This window comes from Pan paniscus, chromosome 6 (genome assembly GCF_029289425.2).
Source record: "Pan paniscus chromosome 6, NHGRI_mPanPan1-v2.0_pri, whole genome shotgun sequence".
Classification (NCBI taxonomy): Eukaryota; Metazoa; Chordata; class Mammalia; order Primates; family Hominidae; genus Pan; species Pan paniscus.
In genome coordinates this window covers 168,307,204-168,322,558 of record NC_073255.2, presented here as the reverse complement: position 1 = coordinate 168,322,558, position 15,355 = coordinate 168,307,204, and the positions used below count along the sequence as shown (strand labels likewise).

Here is a 15,355-nt window from a genome sequence, read left to right as displayed (position 1 = left end):
CAAGTTTAGAGGGCAGCTGTACAATGCTGCTATGTACATCGCCAAGGGTCCTAACCACCTCTCGGGGTTTGCCAACCATTAAAACTTACGAACGTAGTGCTAGGCAGGCTACTTCTACGTAGTTTCTCCTTATTACAGTTTCTCCTATATTAAGAATCTCTCTGGCATGGATATGATTGACGGCTGCTGCTTTTGCTGGGTGAAAGCCCACAGGAAAAAAGTCCCCGTAAGACAATAGTGAAGCTGTAGAGTAAGGATGGTGGCATCATCCTCTGCTGCCCCAACTGCCCTATGCCCCAGAAAGCCCAAGTCTCCAGTCCCCTCTTCCTTTTCTCTAAGAATGTAAAAGGCAAAGGAAGATGTAGCATACGTGGTGCTAAAGAAGGAATGTCATCAACCAGGATTTTGACTTACGCCAGGACTGTACAAGCCTCAGATGGTCTTTCCAGTCATATTAATACCTTCAGAATCTGAACAGTTAGTGATAAACCAATGTTGCCTTCATTTACAGGGAAAATAACCCCCCCCCCACGGCCCCCCCGCCCCCCCCCCCCCGTTTCTATGAACTCTGCAGTCGTCATTTATATGAGAAGTTACAGGAGCATGGGCACACAGCCATTTCGCTATTAGATGCTCGGTCATCTTCCTTAGGCGGCAGAAGCTCCTAACGCAGCAACTTCCAAGCTCTGTAGTACAGTCTCCACATGTGCTTGACCTGGGAGCAGCTGGCTCTCATCTGTGTTTAGGGCCAAGGCTTCTTTACTTACTGCTGTCTTCCCACCAGAAGGTAGTGACAAATATATCAAGGGTAGTGTCCCGCATTTTGATCCTTTTGAGTTAATTCTCTGGAGGACTGACCAAGGAAAGGCCGATTCCTTACCTTATCACTGCACCTCATGCTTTCCTGTTTTGAGAACACAAAGAAACGTTACTTAAGGGCCACACTCAAAGGACACCCTAGAAATGAAAGCTCTGCAGTAAGGTTTGGATTATTCAATTTGTAAACTGAGAAAGCATGATCCCTGTTTGGAATAAAATCAGCTGACAATTCACTCCAGAATGCATGATCACAAAGCCACGATGTAAAGCAGACCAGGAGGTGGAAAGGGCAGAGAGGGGATCTCATTACTTAAGAGTCCCACCACTCGGCCCCAATGACCCAGGACTTTTATCTGGCATATTTCTCAGCTTAGTTTTTTCAAGATTTGGCCCATAAAGTGTCTTTCCCCTTTAATGGGGACAGGGATCCAGAATTTTCCCAAACTTTGCAACACTTCTAGGTTCTCTCCCTTTACTATCTTTTCTACAATGAATTTTCCATTTCAGTTCAGTCTTTCCTTCTAGTTCCCAGCCTGTACAAGCATATCCCCTTTAAAGAGGAACATAAGTCCAAGTGGACAAAGCAAATAAAATAAGGGTGGTCATTAACAGTAGATAGAAGAACATTTCATGAAATAATTTACCAGTGGTCTTTAAATAAGTGGAAGCCTCCCCGCAGAAACTTTGTGAGCATGGCCGGTACTTGTTCATCTGAGCACCGTCTCAAAGGAAAACACCCAAAGGCCCTTCGAAAGCATATCACTTTCCATTTTTGGAAGCCTAAATAAAACTCACCTTTCTGGGGGAAAAAACACAACTGTAAAGTACAAAAACATTTTAAAAGTTCACTTCAAAAGTAGTTTGAGCAAATACAAGAGATATCTTGTAGCATCCATATATAACATTTTATTAAGAAAATGAACAAAATACATTCTTTCTCCATATGTACATTACATACAACATAATTCTACAATTGCCATTTTTAGCAGATCACTCATTTATTTATTCACAAAGTAGAATTAACACATTTACCAAAGCTGGGATCTGAAAATTATTTGTACTAAAAGAAAAAAAAAATCCTAGAAAGTCCATACAGATTGGATAAAAGATAAGCCAGAGAAGATCATGAGGGGAATGGGGAAGATTGCAGAACACGACAGAGCCCAACAATGATTCGAAACAATTGATGTCAGAAGAGATCTGATACCCATAAAGCACTTCTGTTTAAAAGCTCCAACCAGCTCATGCCAGCTTTCCAGAGTCCCATGATTTCCATTTAAGACCATGTGGATACTTTAGGATACGGCCCTGACCCCACATTGCCACAGAAGAGGGGGTAAGAGTAGAACCAAACAAGTTAGCAGTTTTCTCCTCCACACATTGAGTCTCATCTGAAATACTACTGAGGTGCAAAATGTGTGAATCTCAGCTAATGTGCACAGAAATACAATTTTTTTTGAGAGACATTTGCTTAAACGTGGTAAAGAACTCTTGTTTTATGGACTCCTTGCTTCATGTTCATTTTGTCTGTTTTTCTTTTGGCTTTTGACAATATCTCATCCTTTCTGAGTGTGAGTTTAATTATGGCCATATTAAAAAGTCCATCATAAACAAAGACTCCTCCTCATGGTATGAATATGCTCCATATGCCCATAATGGTGCATAACGGACTTAGAAATTCAAATGAGTCTTAGGGTTGAAATTTCCAATGACCTGAGCAAGGCAGCTCCCTATAGCTTCTGGATAACATTTTACACCCAGAGTTCAGGCTTAAACAGACCTATCAACACAATTATTTTCGGATTGTCTATCTAGAAAACGGCAATGCTCAAAGGAATATAAATAAGGGTGGGGGGACATAGGCTTCCAGCCTGGTCCTTTCTCCACGTGGTAAAAAACAATGGAATGGCTGTGTTAATTTTTTTTTTAAATCTTTTCTGGCCTTTACTATGTTTGGTAATGGAAATAAGTCAGGGAAAACAAAATGAAGAGGTCTCATCACTTAATTAATACTGGTTTTTCTTCTTTATACTTAGTAATTTCCTAGTTTTTTAAATGATAAACCTATTTTGACAATCACTAACATCAAAACATTTTATCGTAAGTCCCATAAAAGATATTTAACATTCTCCAACTTTCGGCTCAGCTGGTTACAGCACCACATTTCCAGTCCAGGAGATGTTTTCACAAACAGAAGGAGCGATTCACAGCATTAATAAGCAGACTTGGAAAGACAGATTTTATTGGCTATGGAGGAAGTTGTATCTTTCTTCTCAATCTAATTTTCAGTCCAATTTTGGTTTTGAGAATCTATCTCTATCAGAGGGGATCTTAATTTCTGACTACTGAGTACTTCCAATTTATAAAAGAGCTGACTTTTAAAAAATTCTAACATCTTTCCCAAACTGTTTAGAAATATGCCATATTTGAAAGACGGAATACTGTTTGTTCCCAAGACCAACACAAGAAAAGGAGGTCCTCATCTTCGCTTTCCTGTACTCTTCCTCTGAGGCTAGTAACTCAACTGTACATAGCTTTTGGAGTGGGAGCAAGATAAGAATCTCTTTAAAAAGAGCATTTTAAAAATGTATGTGTATGTATGTATATTTATAAAGTATGTACGCATAAAGGAATCTGTTCACAGGAAAATGTTACATTATTTTCAACTCTAAATTATGCAGAAGACTATACAAAGTAGTTAATTAATACTATACTATCTACTTTCTTTTCAAAAGACATTTCACACAAATCCAAAAAGTAAGCTGGCTTAAAGAATAAGACAATCATAACACCTCTTGCCCAGGCTAATTGTAATGCTTAGGAAAGGAAGTCCACTTTTATTTTTCTGAACGGATGATTTGTAAGTAAGGAAGAAAATTGTTTACAATTGATCAGTCACCAAAATAATTTTTTTTTCTGGGAAAGGAAAAAAAAATCCCAAGAAAAAGATCAGTACATGACTTTTTAATAAATTTATCTTCCCCCATGGAAGACTACTCCTAAGTAACCTTTTGGACTTTGATATCTTATTATTAAATTTGGGAGTGAGTTGATAATTACTTGGTATTATTTATAACTTGGTATTATTTGAGGCAACACACTACAGCTGTCACTTGCAAACACCTGATGGCATGGCTCTAATGGTGTAGGATCCTCTCCTTTGTTGTAACTGAATTTATAAAGATTTATAAAGCTCTGCCAGTTGCAATGGGATTGGGATTTATTCTACATGCCTCCTCTAATTTAATCAATCACTTTACAGATGTGGAGGAAACCTAAAGAAAAAACCAAAATTATGAAATACTTCTAATGCCAAACCCAGATCTCATTATTGCTTGGCAAAGCAGAATTAACAGAGACCCTTGGGATGACATATAATTAATTTAAGGCAAGGAAACTAGTATCAGTTCAATTCTGTGTTACAAGTTATACATGAAATGACAATTTTCCTCCTATGTTAAAGGGCTAGAAAATAAAACCAACCAAATGACATGAGCTAAACTGTAACAAAGGCTTTCTTGAGATTTGTTAACAACGGAGAAATAAAGCTCAAAATTGGCTTTTTGAGTGGCTCCTTATTCATGCACACAGGCTTGTTCAGTATATCACACAGTGTTTCTTCTTCCTGCCAATTAATTTGGCATTCATTAAGTAATGAATGAAACTGAAGAATGATGATCTCCTCAGGCTTTGTGTGGCAGACAGCTCAGATATCTGAGCTAACTGCTGTGACTGCTAGCATCCCAGATGGTACAGAGCTATGTTGCAGCAAGAGCTTAAACTCAGTGAATAAGCAAGGGAGCCCCCAGACTGCATGTTGAAATGTTTTATGGCTGGTTTTCCTGCTGGATCCTTAACAAGGAACTGGTTGTATGTAAGAAGCTGCTCACCTACTTTAAGATCTAGAGCCCATTAACACTGGATTTTCTGTTTTAAGATCTCAAACAGTTATTTGGGAGAAGGGAAATGCTACTTCCCAAGAAATGCTACTTCCCAAAGACTATTCAAAATTACTGAATATTCTAGAAGCATGAGCTTTGAGGCCTTTTGGTAGTCTTCTTCCCAGCATCTCATTAACAAAATTATTTTAGGGTTAGAAATGAAGAAATTTATTTTTCCTTTCGATTTGTGGACCTCTAAAATCCATAAGCAAAAAGCTCCTATTTTTCCTTCTCTAACATACCCTCATTGTCTTCTCTAGCTCATTCCTGAAGTTTAATACTTCCAAGTCAAAATGCCTTAGATAAGCAAAATAGGACTTTGCACACAAATGTTTAATAGTTCACTGAGGCTGTCTGAAAAGCAGATAAAAAGGAAGACATTATTTTATAATTAAAAGTGATACCTTAGAACTGGTCCAATTCCCTACCAAACATTTCCCCTTTTTTGCCATTGATCCTACAGCTTTCAGACAACATTCATGTTAAATTCTGTTTTCCAGCAAGCTCAGCAGTGTTTGGGGATAGACAGCACATTGCAAATCTTATTTCCAAATAATGATTCTAATTAAGAAGATAAACTAGGACTACCCTTTCATTTTTGTGTTTTTAAGCTGTTAAGTGGGATCCAGTTCACAATATAAAACTTTAGCCAAAAAGACAGTGATAATTTCCCCGATGGCATTTCTCTCTGCACCACTAGAGAAACTAATTTACTATAACCTCTAATGACTCCTTAGGCTAAGGGCTACAGAAGCTACCGTCAGATGATTTCATTGGCTATGACTGGCCTAAGAGTTAGTCATTTGGAATTGGAGCTAAATTCACATTCTTTTTTTTTTTTTTTTTGAGACAGGGTCTTGCTCTGTTGCCCAGGCTGGAGTGCAGTGTCGCAATCATAGCTCACTGCAGCCTCAAACTCCTGGGTTCAAGTGATCCTCCCACCTCAGCCTCCCAAGTAGCTGGGACTACAGGCACATACCACCACACCTGGCTAAAAAACAAAAATATTTTAAGTAGAGATGGAGTCTTCCTGTGTTGCCCAGGCTGGTCTGAAATTCCTGGGCTCAAGCAATCTTCCCGTGTCAGCCTCCCAAAGGTCTGGGATTACAGGCGTAAGTCACTATGCCCAGCCTAAATTCACATTCTTGAGGGGAAGAGACATATATAAGGCTGCATTATTTTTATTTAAGGAAAAAAAAGAAAAAGAAAAGCAATCATTTCATGGCAATTGAAGCCACTTCTAATATTCAACTATTTCAGAAATTTAAAGTCAATTCTTAACACAAATTCTAACTTCAGCAGAAATCAATGTTACTCATGGGAGGTAGGAATAGAAACAAAAAGGTTAAAAAATACAATAAAAAGAAAAGACAAAAGGTAAATGGAAATTCTGATGATATGCTGAATTCAGGAACTCTGCTATCAAACCTGTACTTTACCAATAGTTTTATGACAAGAGATCCTAATGCCAGAAAAAGAGGCCAACACAGGTTTCTCCATTAAAGCTGCCACAGCCATTATTACTATCCCCAAATGAAAATGACTCAAGTACGTTTATAGCAATATCTGAATGTTATTAATTTCTTATGAATTTCATTATTCTCTTGTCATAAATAAGGATAATAGAGCATTTGCCTCAGAATGATTTTGATCTTTTTTTTTCCAAGCAATACAATGCTCCTACAGAATGCCACAGAAAATCTAGGAAGTCTAGGGCTAAAAAAAAGTGAAGAATAAAGTTACATTAGCTAAGAAAAATAAACGGAAAAACAATTCACAGTATTTGGTGGATAGAAGGAAACCAAAGTTTTAAAAATCATATATAAATAGAACCTCTAATACAGCATTTATTCAGAAAAAGAAAAAGCATTTGGTGAAGAGATCAATATACTGCAGTAATGAGTCCTCACCCAAAACAAATGAGGGCAACATCATTCACGTAAGCTAGTCAGCTTTGTATTATTTCAACAAACTTGGAAATGTCTGCCTTCAACCAACAGACCTCTAGACTAGAAGCTTTGGATAGCCAAGTCATTTCAGCATTAAAACAAATCACAGGGAGATAGAAGCCAGGGTCTAGAACCACAAAAGAATAGTGTTATTTGACTAATAAGGATAACAAAAATCTTTTGTGTTAAAGCATCCAAAGACCTAACCTGTAGGTACTATCATATGTAGACACTGTATGATACTCCTCCAGCCATAAACTTTTTCTGGGCAGTCTTCACATCCTAGATCGGGGCTACCTTAGGAATTCAAAACTTGGTGAGAATTCAGGCAAGAATTTCTACAAAGGGATGAGATTGTGGATGAATGTGGAATTTTAAGAAAAGAAGGGTTAGGAAGGGTGTTTTTTTTTTTATAGTTAGATGACTTTATTTAGAATATACATTGCAATGATTCCCTCCCACAGAAATCACTTCAAACCGTAATTCTCAAATACTGTGCAACATTCAACCAGCTAAGGATTTCACGTGACTTTCAGGAAATAAATGACCCACAATTACCCAGTGAATTCCATGTAGTGTTAAGAATAATTGCAGGTAACTTCTTCATGTAATTACCATGAAATTGAGTATAATTTAGAGAATAAAATCAGGAATATACTCCTAACTGCTTTTTTGATCCATTAAGCATCATTCTCAATCTCTCACTAAATGCTTGGGTGCCTCAAACTAGTTTTTGTTTATAGGCTAGATTTTAAAACACTGTTTTATTATAACTCTGTTAATGTATCTCTACATAGCACTTTTAAGGCAGATGTGAAGAGATCAACTGGAATAAGCTGCCAACCATTTATATACAATATAAATATTTTGCCCAAGAATGCAGTTTTACAAGCTTAAATCACTGAGCTCTAAACCCATCAAACTTTTCTATGATAAACCAGTGACTTTTTAATGTATTCTATCAGTTTTTACTTATTAGACATGGACAGGTCTGTTTTCATATAAATGAAAATCAGGTCTAAAAGATGGCCTTGATAAGAGTTACTACTGTCTGTCAGCTTCAGCACAGAGGTAGGCATTTAAGTCTGAATTCCTTTGCTTGAATAAGAGTGATACATTCTTCAATCAATCAAACTGGCCACATGAGGTCTCTGCCATTACCAAAATAAAATGCAAATGCACTTAAGAGGTGTCTTGAAAATCAGATTATTTCTCATGAAGTACAAGCACTGAAAATAATGTTGGATATCTACTTTAATTTCTGGTTGAAAACAATGTATTATACTAGGAAAAAGGATGAATGAGGTTGAAGCTGGAGATAATACAAATGAGAAAACTGTATCCCACTTAATTTATGTGTCTAAAGTGTTAGCCAGGTGTTTCAATTAGGGATTCACCTAGGCTAGAATAATTGTTAGGTAGTAAAGCATATACACTTGGCTATATAAACAATGTACCTAAATACCAAATTCGATTATTTAAATTATAATCTATGCTGGAATTCTTGGAAATACATGTAGCTCCTCACTAAATTGTGACATGTTGTGAGCAACATGTCAATCTTGGTCATGGATATATGAAGCACTACATTCTCTGCAATCATTTCCAGCAGTGCTCCGATTAAAGCCCCACAGTACAGAGTCTGACTTTTCAATTATCTCCTCAGTACATCTATCTCACTTTGGCAAGAGCAAATGGCTCGCTATGATTCAACCCCATTTAAACATGGCGGTGAGCAAAAAATTTCAGAAATGAAGGGGGAAAAATTCTACCTAAATAAAGTGAGGGAAGATGAAATTAAACATGTTTTCCAAGAAGACTAGTAGGGAAACATTTAGGGAAAAACAAAAATAAAATTACTGAGGTCAAGAACTTAGTTTCCTCCAAATAACATTTAAGGAACTGATGAAAAAAATTACAAAGCACTGTAAAAATAAATGGTGGAGGGCAGCAGATTTTCACTTGCTTAATCTTTTTAAAGTGCCAGAATTCACACTAAGCAAAACTAGAGCTTTTAAATTTAGGAAGTCTTAGCAAGCTCAAGTTCTTCCTTGTCAATCTTCTGATTTGCACTTGTCTCCACAAAAGATTTAACAGGCTATATTAGTGATATTAACATTTTATGTTCTTGTGTCACTCAGGGGAATCGTTTTATGAAACTGTTGAAGTATGTAAGCAAACTGTATTTACTTGACTGGATAGCCACTTGGTTATTCTGCAGCTACACAAGTTGGTACTTGCTGAATTATATAGCATACCTTTCACAAGTAAAGGTACAGATCAAATTGCTTAAGAAATCACTGTTGACTGCTTTGGGATGCTAGGAAAGCCAAGGAGCCCATGATTCAAGCCTAGAACTAGCAAAAATATATTTCTATCCATCCCCAAAATAAGTAAAACCATGTACTAAAGACAGAATAAAGTGGGACCTCAATGTTTCATTCCTATACATGGTACTTTTTGAAAGTGCAGGTTAATTTCTTCTTTGGTGAGGCCTAATCTTGCTACTCAGGGACATACTTGATTCCATAAAGCTATTCACTCTTAAGAGCCACTGGATCGACCGACACTTCTTAATATGAATCTGCTTTAGCATGGTGGCAGTCAGCTTCATACAACATGCTTTTTGAGCAAATGTAAGCACTAGCCAGATGTAGGTTTCCCACATTGCATTCCACAGCACATCATCAGAAGACATGTACCTCTATCTCTCACACAAAAAATTTGACCCATGGAAAAGTCCATCTGCCATACCTTGTTTTTTAATGAAAAAATATCTGAACCATTCACAAAGTCTGGTCTATGTGCTTAATGAAATGCCTGTCAGTTGTATACCACTGGACAACCACAAACCATTTCTCTTCAAAATAACAATATCCACAAGCAGATATAGAGAGACAATGTGTATAAAAATAAATGAAAGCAAAGCTCTGGAAACTCAGCCTCCTCTCTCAAATGAAAATACTACAGAGATAGCACAAGATAAACGGGAGCCCTGGTTCTGCAGAGCTCTTCTGGACGAAAGAGTCATTTTCTCCTAAAATTGCTATTAAGATATTATTCACTACTAGATCCCTCCTGCTGGTCATTTTTAGAATGGCTCTTAAAGGTTCTCAACTATTGTCTCCTCAGTTTAAGGTTTCTGTGACTCAAAGTCAGATGCTATTGTAATATCTACTATAAAATATATCATTATAGAAATATTATATACCAATCTCAGATAGGTGCTTGGGTCAATCTCAGGTTTCATTTTTAGTTCTATGGCCAAGAGTGCAAACTTGAGACCTCAGTTCTGCCTACTGTTTAATGTAACACAAGACAAGTCAATACAGACACAGATATCACCTTAACATACATCAACTGTCCTAGAGAACTATACACTTGTTAAGAATGAAGTAAAGAGGTGAACAAGTGACACCATTTACACGCAGTTGTGTGATGGGAGGCAAAGTGAAATGGGAAGGGAAAAGGCAGGCCAAATGACCAACAGCAACAACATTCAAAATACTTGTAGTGCTGAATCTGTTAATAGTGCTTATTTCCCCCAATTAAAAAAAAAAAAAGAAATAAAAATCTGAAAAGGGTAAACTGCCTAATTTTTCTTTTATACTCATTAATTCTTAAAAGATAAAGTAAGAAAAAATATATATATATATATTTAACTGGAAAGTATACCAATTTCACTTTATTAGCCTAATTTAGGAATAGGATGAGGAGAGCGGGGTTGAGGTCAGGCATGAAGGAAGAGGGTAAAAACTTGTGATGGTTAAGATCCCTTCAGAACTCTGGTGCAGTCCTCAATCACTGCAGCTTTACTGTCAGTCAGTGGAGCTGCAATCCAAAAGACGGAAAATCGACTCCTGTTTTCCATTTCTGTGTCCAGTGACTCTTCAGTTACAGTGTGATGAGGTCTACCAGGTTGCCTTTAGGAGGAGTCATGCTGTCAGGAAAGAAATTTACTAAGGTGTCAAAGAGCTGAGTTCTTTGAGCATAGGTGTGATCCACATCAGAAAAGCCTGGTGAAGAAGATACAAAGAAACATCCATTGTGTTTAAAACATGTAACAGAAAAACTAGTTGAGACCAGCAGCAATGTATTTTATAATGGAGAAATCAAATCAGCCTTCAAAACCAGGCAGACACTACTATGCTAGGCACACATTATGTGAGGAATAAGGCAATGAACTACTTTTATCCTGATACATATTAGAAAGCATATGACATTTTTAAAAGGTAGGGATTGTTAATCTAAAGGATTTTTCCCTTAACCTCTAATCAACATTCAATTATCAAGTTCATTCCAGCTAAAGGAACATTCAGTGAGATGCTGTCTTCATCAATTGGTTTATCTCAGCTGCTTCAGATTTCTTACATACAAATGAGATATTTAAGTGATAAAATAAAATAAATAATTTCCCCTATCCCTGAAATAGCTGAGACATGAGAGCGCTGCTAAATGCCATGAGAAACAGAAACAGAGCCATCAAGAGTTATATATGCCATGGTGTTCAGTGAAAGTGACTTCAGATCAGACTGCTTTTCATTCAACTTAGAGTACCATTTTAGGTCCAACCTGTTTTAGTCTTGTAAAAGAACAGGAATAGACCATAACATTGCCAAAGATACCAGTTTCCTGGAAGGAAAATAAACAATACCTCAAGAACAGCACATTCCTTTTTATTTTTTAAAAATATATTGTTTTAAGTTTGAGGGAGAATGTTTACTTGAGATGAGCTTGAGTTTAACAAAGCCCACTATCGGATCATGGAAATGAATGGAAAGAAATACTCCAAAATATTAACAAAGGTTATCTCTGAACGGTGAGATTAGAGTCTTCCTTTCTATTTTATGCTTTTTTTTTGAAATTTCCAAATTGCTTCTTTTTCAACTTTTTATTTTGAAAAATTTCAAACCCACAGAAAAGTTTCAAGAATTGTGCAATGAACACCCCATATAGCCTTCACTTAGATTCATCTCATCAATTAATGTTTCATCAAATATGTTCTCTCTCTCTCTCTCTCTGTCTCTCTCCATGTGTGTACCCCACTGAAAATCTTTTTGCAGAATTATTTGGGAGTTTTAGACAGCTTTGCCCCCTATAGGCTCAAACTAATTTCAGCTCAGAACAAGAACATTAACTTATATAACCAATATATATTAAATTCATGAAATTTAACATTGATGTCCCAATAATACCAGTTATTTTTCAGTCACTTTTTTACAGTCATGTTTCCTACTAATCTAAAATCCAATCCAAGATCACACACTGCATTTAGTTTCCAAGTCTCCTGAGCCTCTCTTTGACTTTAATGAATATTTTTGAAGAGTACAGAACACTTATGAGTGGAATGTGTTGAATTTGGGTTGCCTGATTGTTTCTTCATGATCAGATTCAGTTTATGCAGTTTTGGCAAGAATGCTACAGAAGTGATATTGTGTGTCCTCAGTGCATCACCTCAGAAGGCATGTGGTATCAGTTTATCCCAATACTGATGATGTTAACTTTGATCATCTACTTAAGTTGGTATATGCCAAGTTTCTCCAAGGTAAAGGTGTTCTTTTCTACCTTTGTAATTAATAAACTATTGATAGGGAGATAGTTTGAGACTGTGTAAATATCCTGTTCTCCCACAGCCCTGCATCCAATAATTTAGCAATCATTGATGATTCTTGCTAAAACAATTATCAGTTATATGATGGTGATTTTCTAACTCTACGACTCCTTCTACAGTTGTTGACATTCTATTGTAAAGAAGAGCTGTTTCTTCCCCTCCTCCCATTTTACTTATTTGTTCGCATCACTGTGTACTCAGGGATTCTTCTCTTGCTCAATGTTATACTCATTACTGTCATCATTCATTCTGATACTCATATTGTCCTAGATTTGACCAGTGAGAGCCTTTTTGAGCTGGCTTCTGTGTCTTTTTGAAATGTACCCATTAATTTTGAGGTACTTCCTTACTTTCTGGTATATATCCAAATTCATCTTTACACAGCTCTGGAGTCCTACTTTCTTTTAGCTGTGACTATTATTTAAAAACCAAGCAAGAACAGCTGTGCTAATTGCCAGGGTGTCATTGTTTCTAGGCCTATGCATATATGCCTATCATATGCATACTTTTTTAGACTATTATAGTTCATGCTTTTATTGTTAATTCTAATTTCTTAAAGCCCCAGAGGATTCTTCCTTCTTATTCCATTCCATATCTCCTTTCTTCCACCAAGAAAACCCTGACTCCCAGCAACATCATATGTACTCATTTGCTCAACTTAAAATACATAAGAGTTCTAGATTTGCTATATATGTACCACTACCAACCAAACTCAACATTTCTTTGCTTTTGTTTGTAGACCATACCTCACTGAAAGTATACAGTCTAAGCACTGTACTAAAATGGCTTAGTTCTTTCTCTTACGTTCTGAGTATGTAGAAGTACAATGCTGTGTTATATTTTTAAAAGAAGATATTGATTCTGTAATGCTACTCTTTATAAAGTAACACCATTTTCTTGAGATCAAATTATCTAAGAAGGAAAAAACACTGAGTTCCTGTGTGGTAGGTACTTTAGGTATGATTACATTTCATTGTCACACAAACAATGAAGTATTATAATCTCCAGTTTCAGATGAGATGACTTAGAGAGATTCAATAATCTTAAGGTTATTACTATTTTTGTTCTTCATCTACCTCTTTTACACAGAAAGAGATTCAGTAATTCAGTGAAGTCTCACAGCTAGGGAGGGAAGAGATGGAATGTGGAACCCATGTCTGTCTGACTCCAAAGCCCTTTAATTTTTATTAACTCACACTCATTAAGTGCTTAAGTTGTAAGGCAATGTACTAAGCTCATTTAACTCTCAAAGGCACATCTTTTATTTTTATTTACTATTTACCTATGAGGAAATTGAAACTTACACTATCATTAGACGAATGGTTAAATTATGGTAGATCCCTATTATGAATAATTATGTATCACTTCATAAGAATACAACTGATCTAGTGTAGCTTCATAAAAAGTCTACAAGCCACATCATTAACTTAAAAAAACTATGCTGCAGAATATGTTTTTACATTATATAATAAATTAAAACAGCCCATACAAACCTATATATTTATATGGGTGTATGCATGCGTATATACAGTTGATCTTGATCATTTACAGATTCCATATTTGTGAATTTGCCTGTTTGCTAAAATTCATGTGTAACCCCCAAACCAATACTTGTGGTATTTCTGTGGTCATTGCAGACATGTGCAAAGTGGCAAAATATTTGAGTTACCATATGCACACGTCCCCAGCTGAAGCTGAACTCTGTGATCTCTGCTGCTTTCTAGTTTCAGCTCTTACTATCCACAACAGCCCTTTCACCATCTGTTTGGTGCCACATTTTTGTGGTTTTGGTGGCTTCACTGTTTAAAATGGCCCCCAAATGTAGTGCCAAAGTGCTGTCTGTCATTCCTAAGTGCAAAAAGGCCTTATGGGGAAAAATATGCATGTTAGATAAGCTTGGTTCAGGTATGAGTTAGAGTGATGTTGACCATGAACTTAATGTTAGTGAATCAACAATATATATTAAATGAGGAATCTTTAAACAGAAACACACATAACACGTGGTTATATATTAATCAGTAGATAAAATGTTGTGACCAGAGGCTTGTAGGAACCTAACTCTGTACTCTTTGAATAATGAGAACCAACTGCATCTATGTCTGTGTATATGGTTGTGTGTGTGTAAAGATGTATTACGTATAAGTGATTATACTTGAGGGTAAAATACAGAGATTGAGGAAAGTTGTTTAAGGGAATTCTAAGCTTTATATGTAATCAATGTTTTTTTCTAAAAATAAATTAAAAAGGGGTGGGGATCTAGGAAACTCATCAACAGTACCACAACTACTTAAATGGCACTGCTAGGACAAAAAGGTGATATTGATTCTAAACCTCATGCTCCTAATCACTATGTTTATCTTACTTTATTTTCATAAATAAAGTAAAATGGAAAGAGGAAGTAACCATTTGAGCAGTGGAAACTGGTAAAGCTCAGTGAGAGGTAGCATATTTAGTGGTTTAGAAAAGGCGCTCTGAAGCCATACTGACAGGGTTTTAATCCTGGTTTTGCCATTCACTAGCACTATGCCTGGGCAAGTTAGTTTAGCCTCTCTGTACCCTAGTTTCTTCATATACAAAAGGGGATCATACAGTAGCTACTTCATAGGGCTACTGTGGGGATAATCATGAGTTAAGACATGCAAAGTGCTTAGAAGAGCACTTGGCCCCATAGTAAGTGCTCAATAAATATTAATTAGCTATCAGCATATCACTAGTAGTATGACTGATGACAATGACTGCTCTAAAAAGAAAGTGACCTATTAGGAGTAATTTTTTGTTTTTAGAGATGGAGTCTTGCTACATTGCCCAGGCTGGATTCAAACTCCTGGGCTCAAGAGATTCTTCCATCTCACACCACCATGCCTGGCTAGGAATATACTTTTAACTTAACATCCGACACGTAGCTGGATTTTCCTACTTGTGGTAAAGGAGAAATAACATGAATTCTCATTTTTTTCCTAGCATACACATTATTAAATGTACACTTCTTATTTCTAACACTAAACTTTATATTTGGACTGTAAACTTCTAAAAAG

The 15,355-nt window shown here is 36.4% G+C and overlaps 1 protein-coding gene across 11 annotated transcripts in view; it reads right to left on the bottom strand.

Moving 5' to 3' along the window:
- Positions 1-1,700: 1,700 nt before the first annotated feature.
- The window catches only part of MKLN1 (muskelin 1), a 390,597-nt gene continuing 376,942 nt past the window's right edge, over positions 1,701-15,355 (bottom strand). For 8 of the 11 annotated variants that reach the window (XM_034964996.4, XM_063606097.1, XM_057302759.2 and 5 more), the window contains one exon: positions 1,701-10,725. In XM_034964996.4, coding sequence (XP_034820887.1) covers positions 10,604-10,725 — 122 coding nt within the window. In that variant the 3' untranslated portion in view covers positions 1,701-10,603. The remainder of the gene's footprint in view (positions 10,726-15,355) is intronic. The other 3 variants (XM_063606098.1, XM_055115377.2, XM_008966021.4) reach the window with 1 other exon arrangement.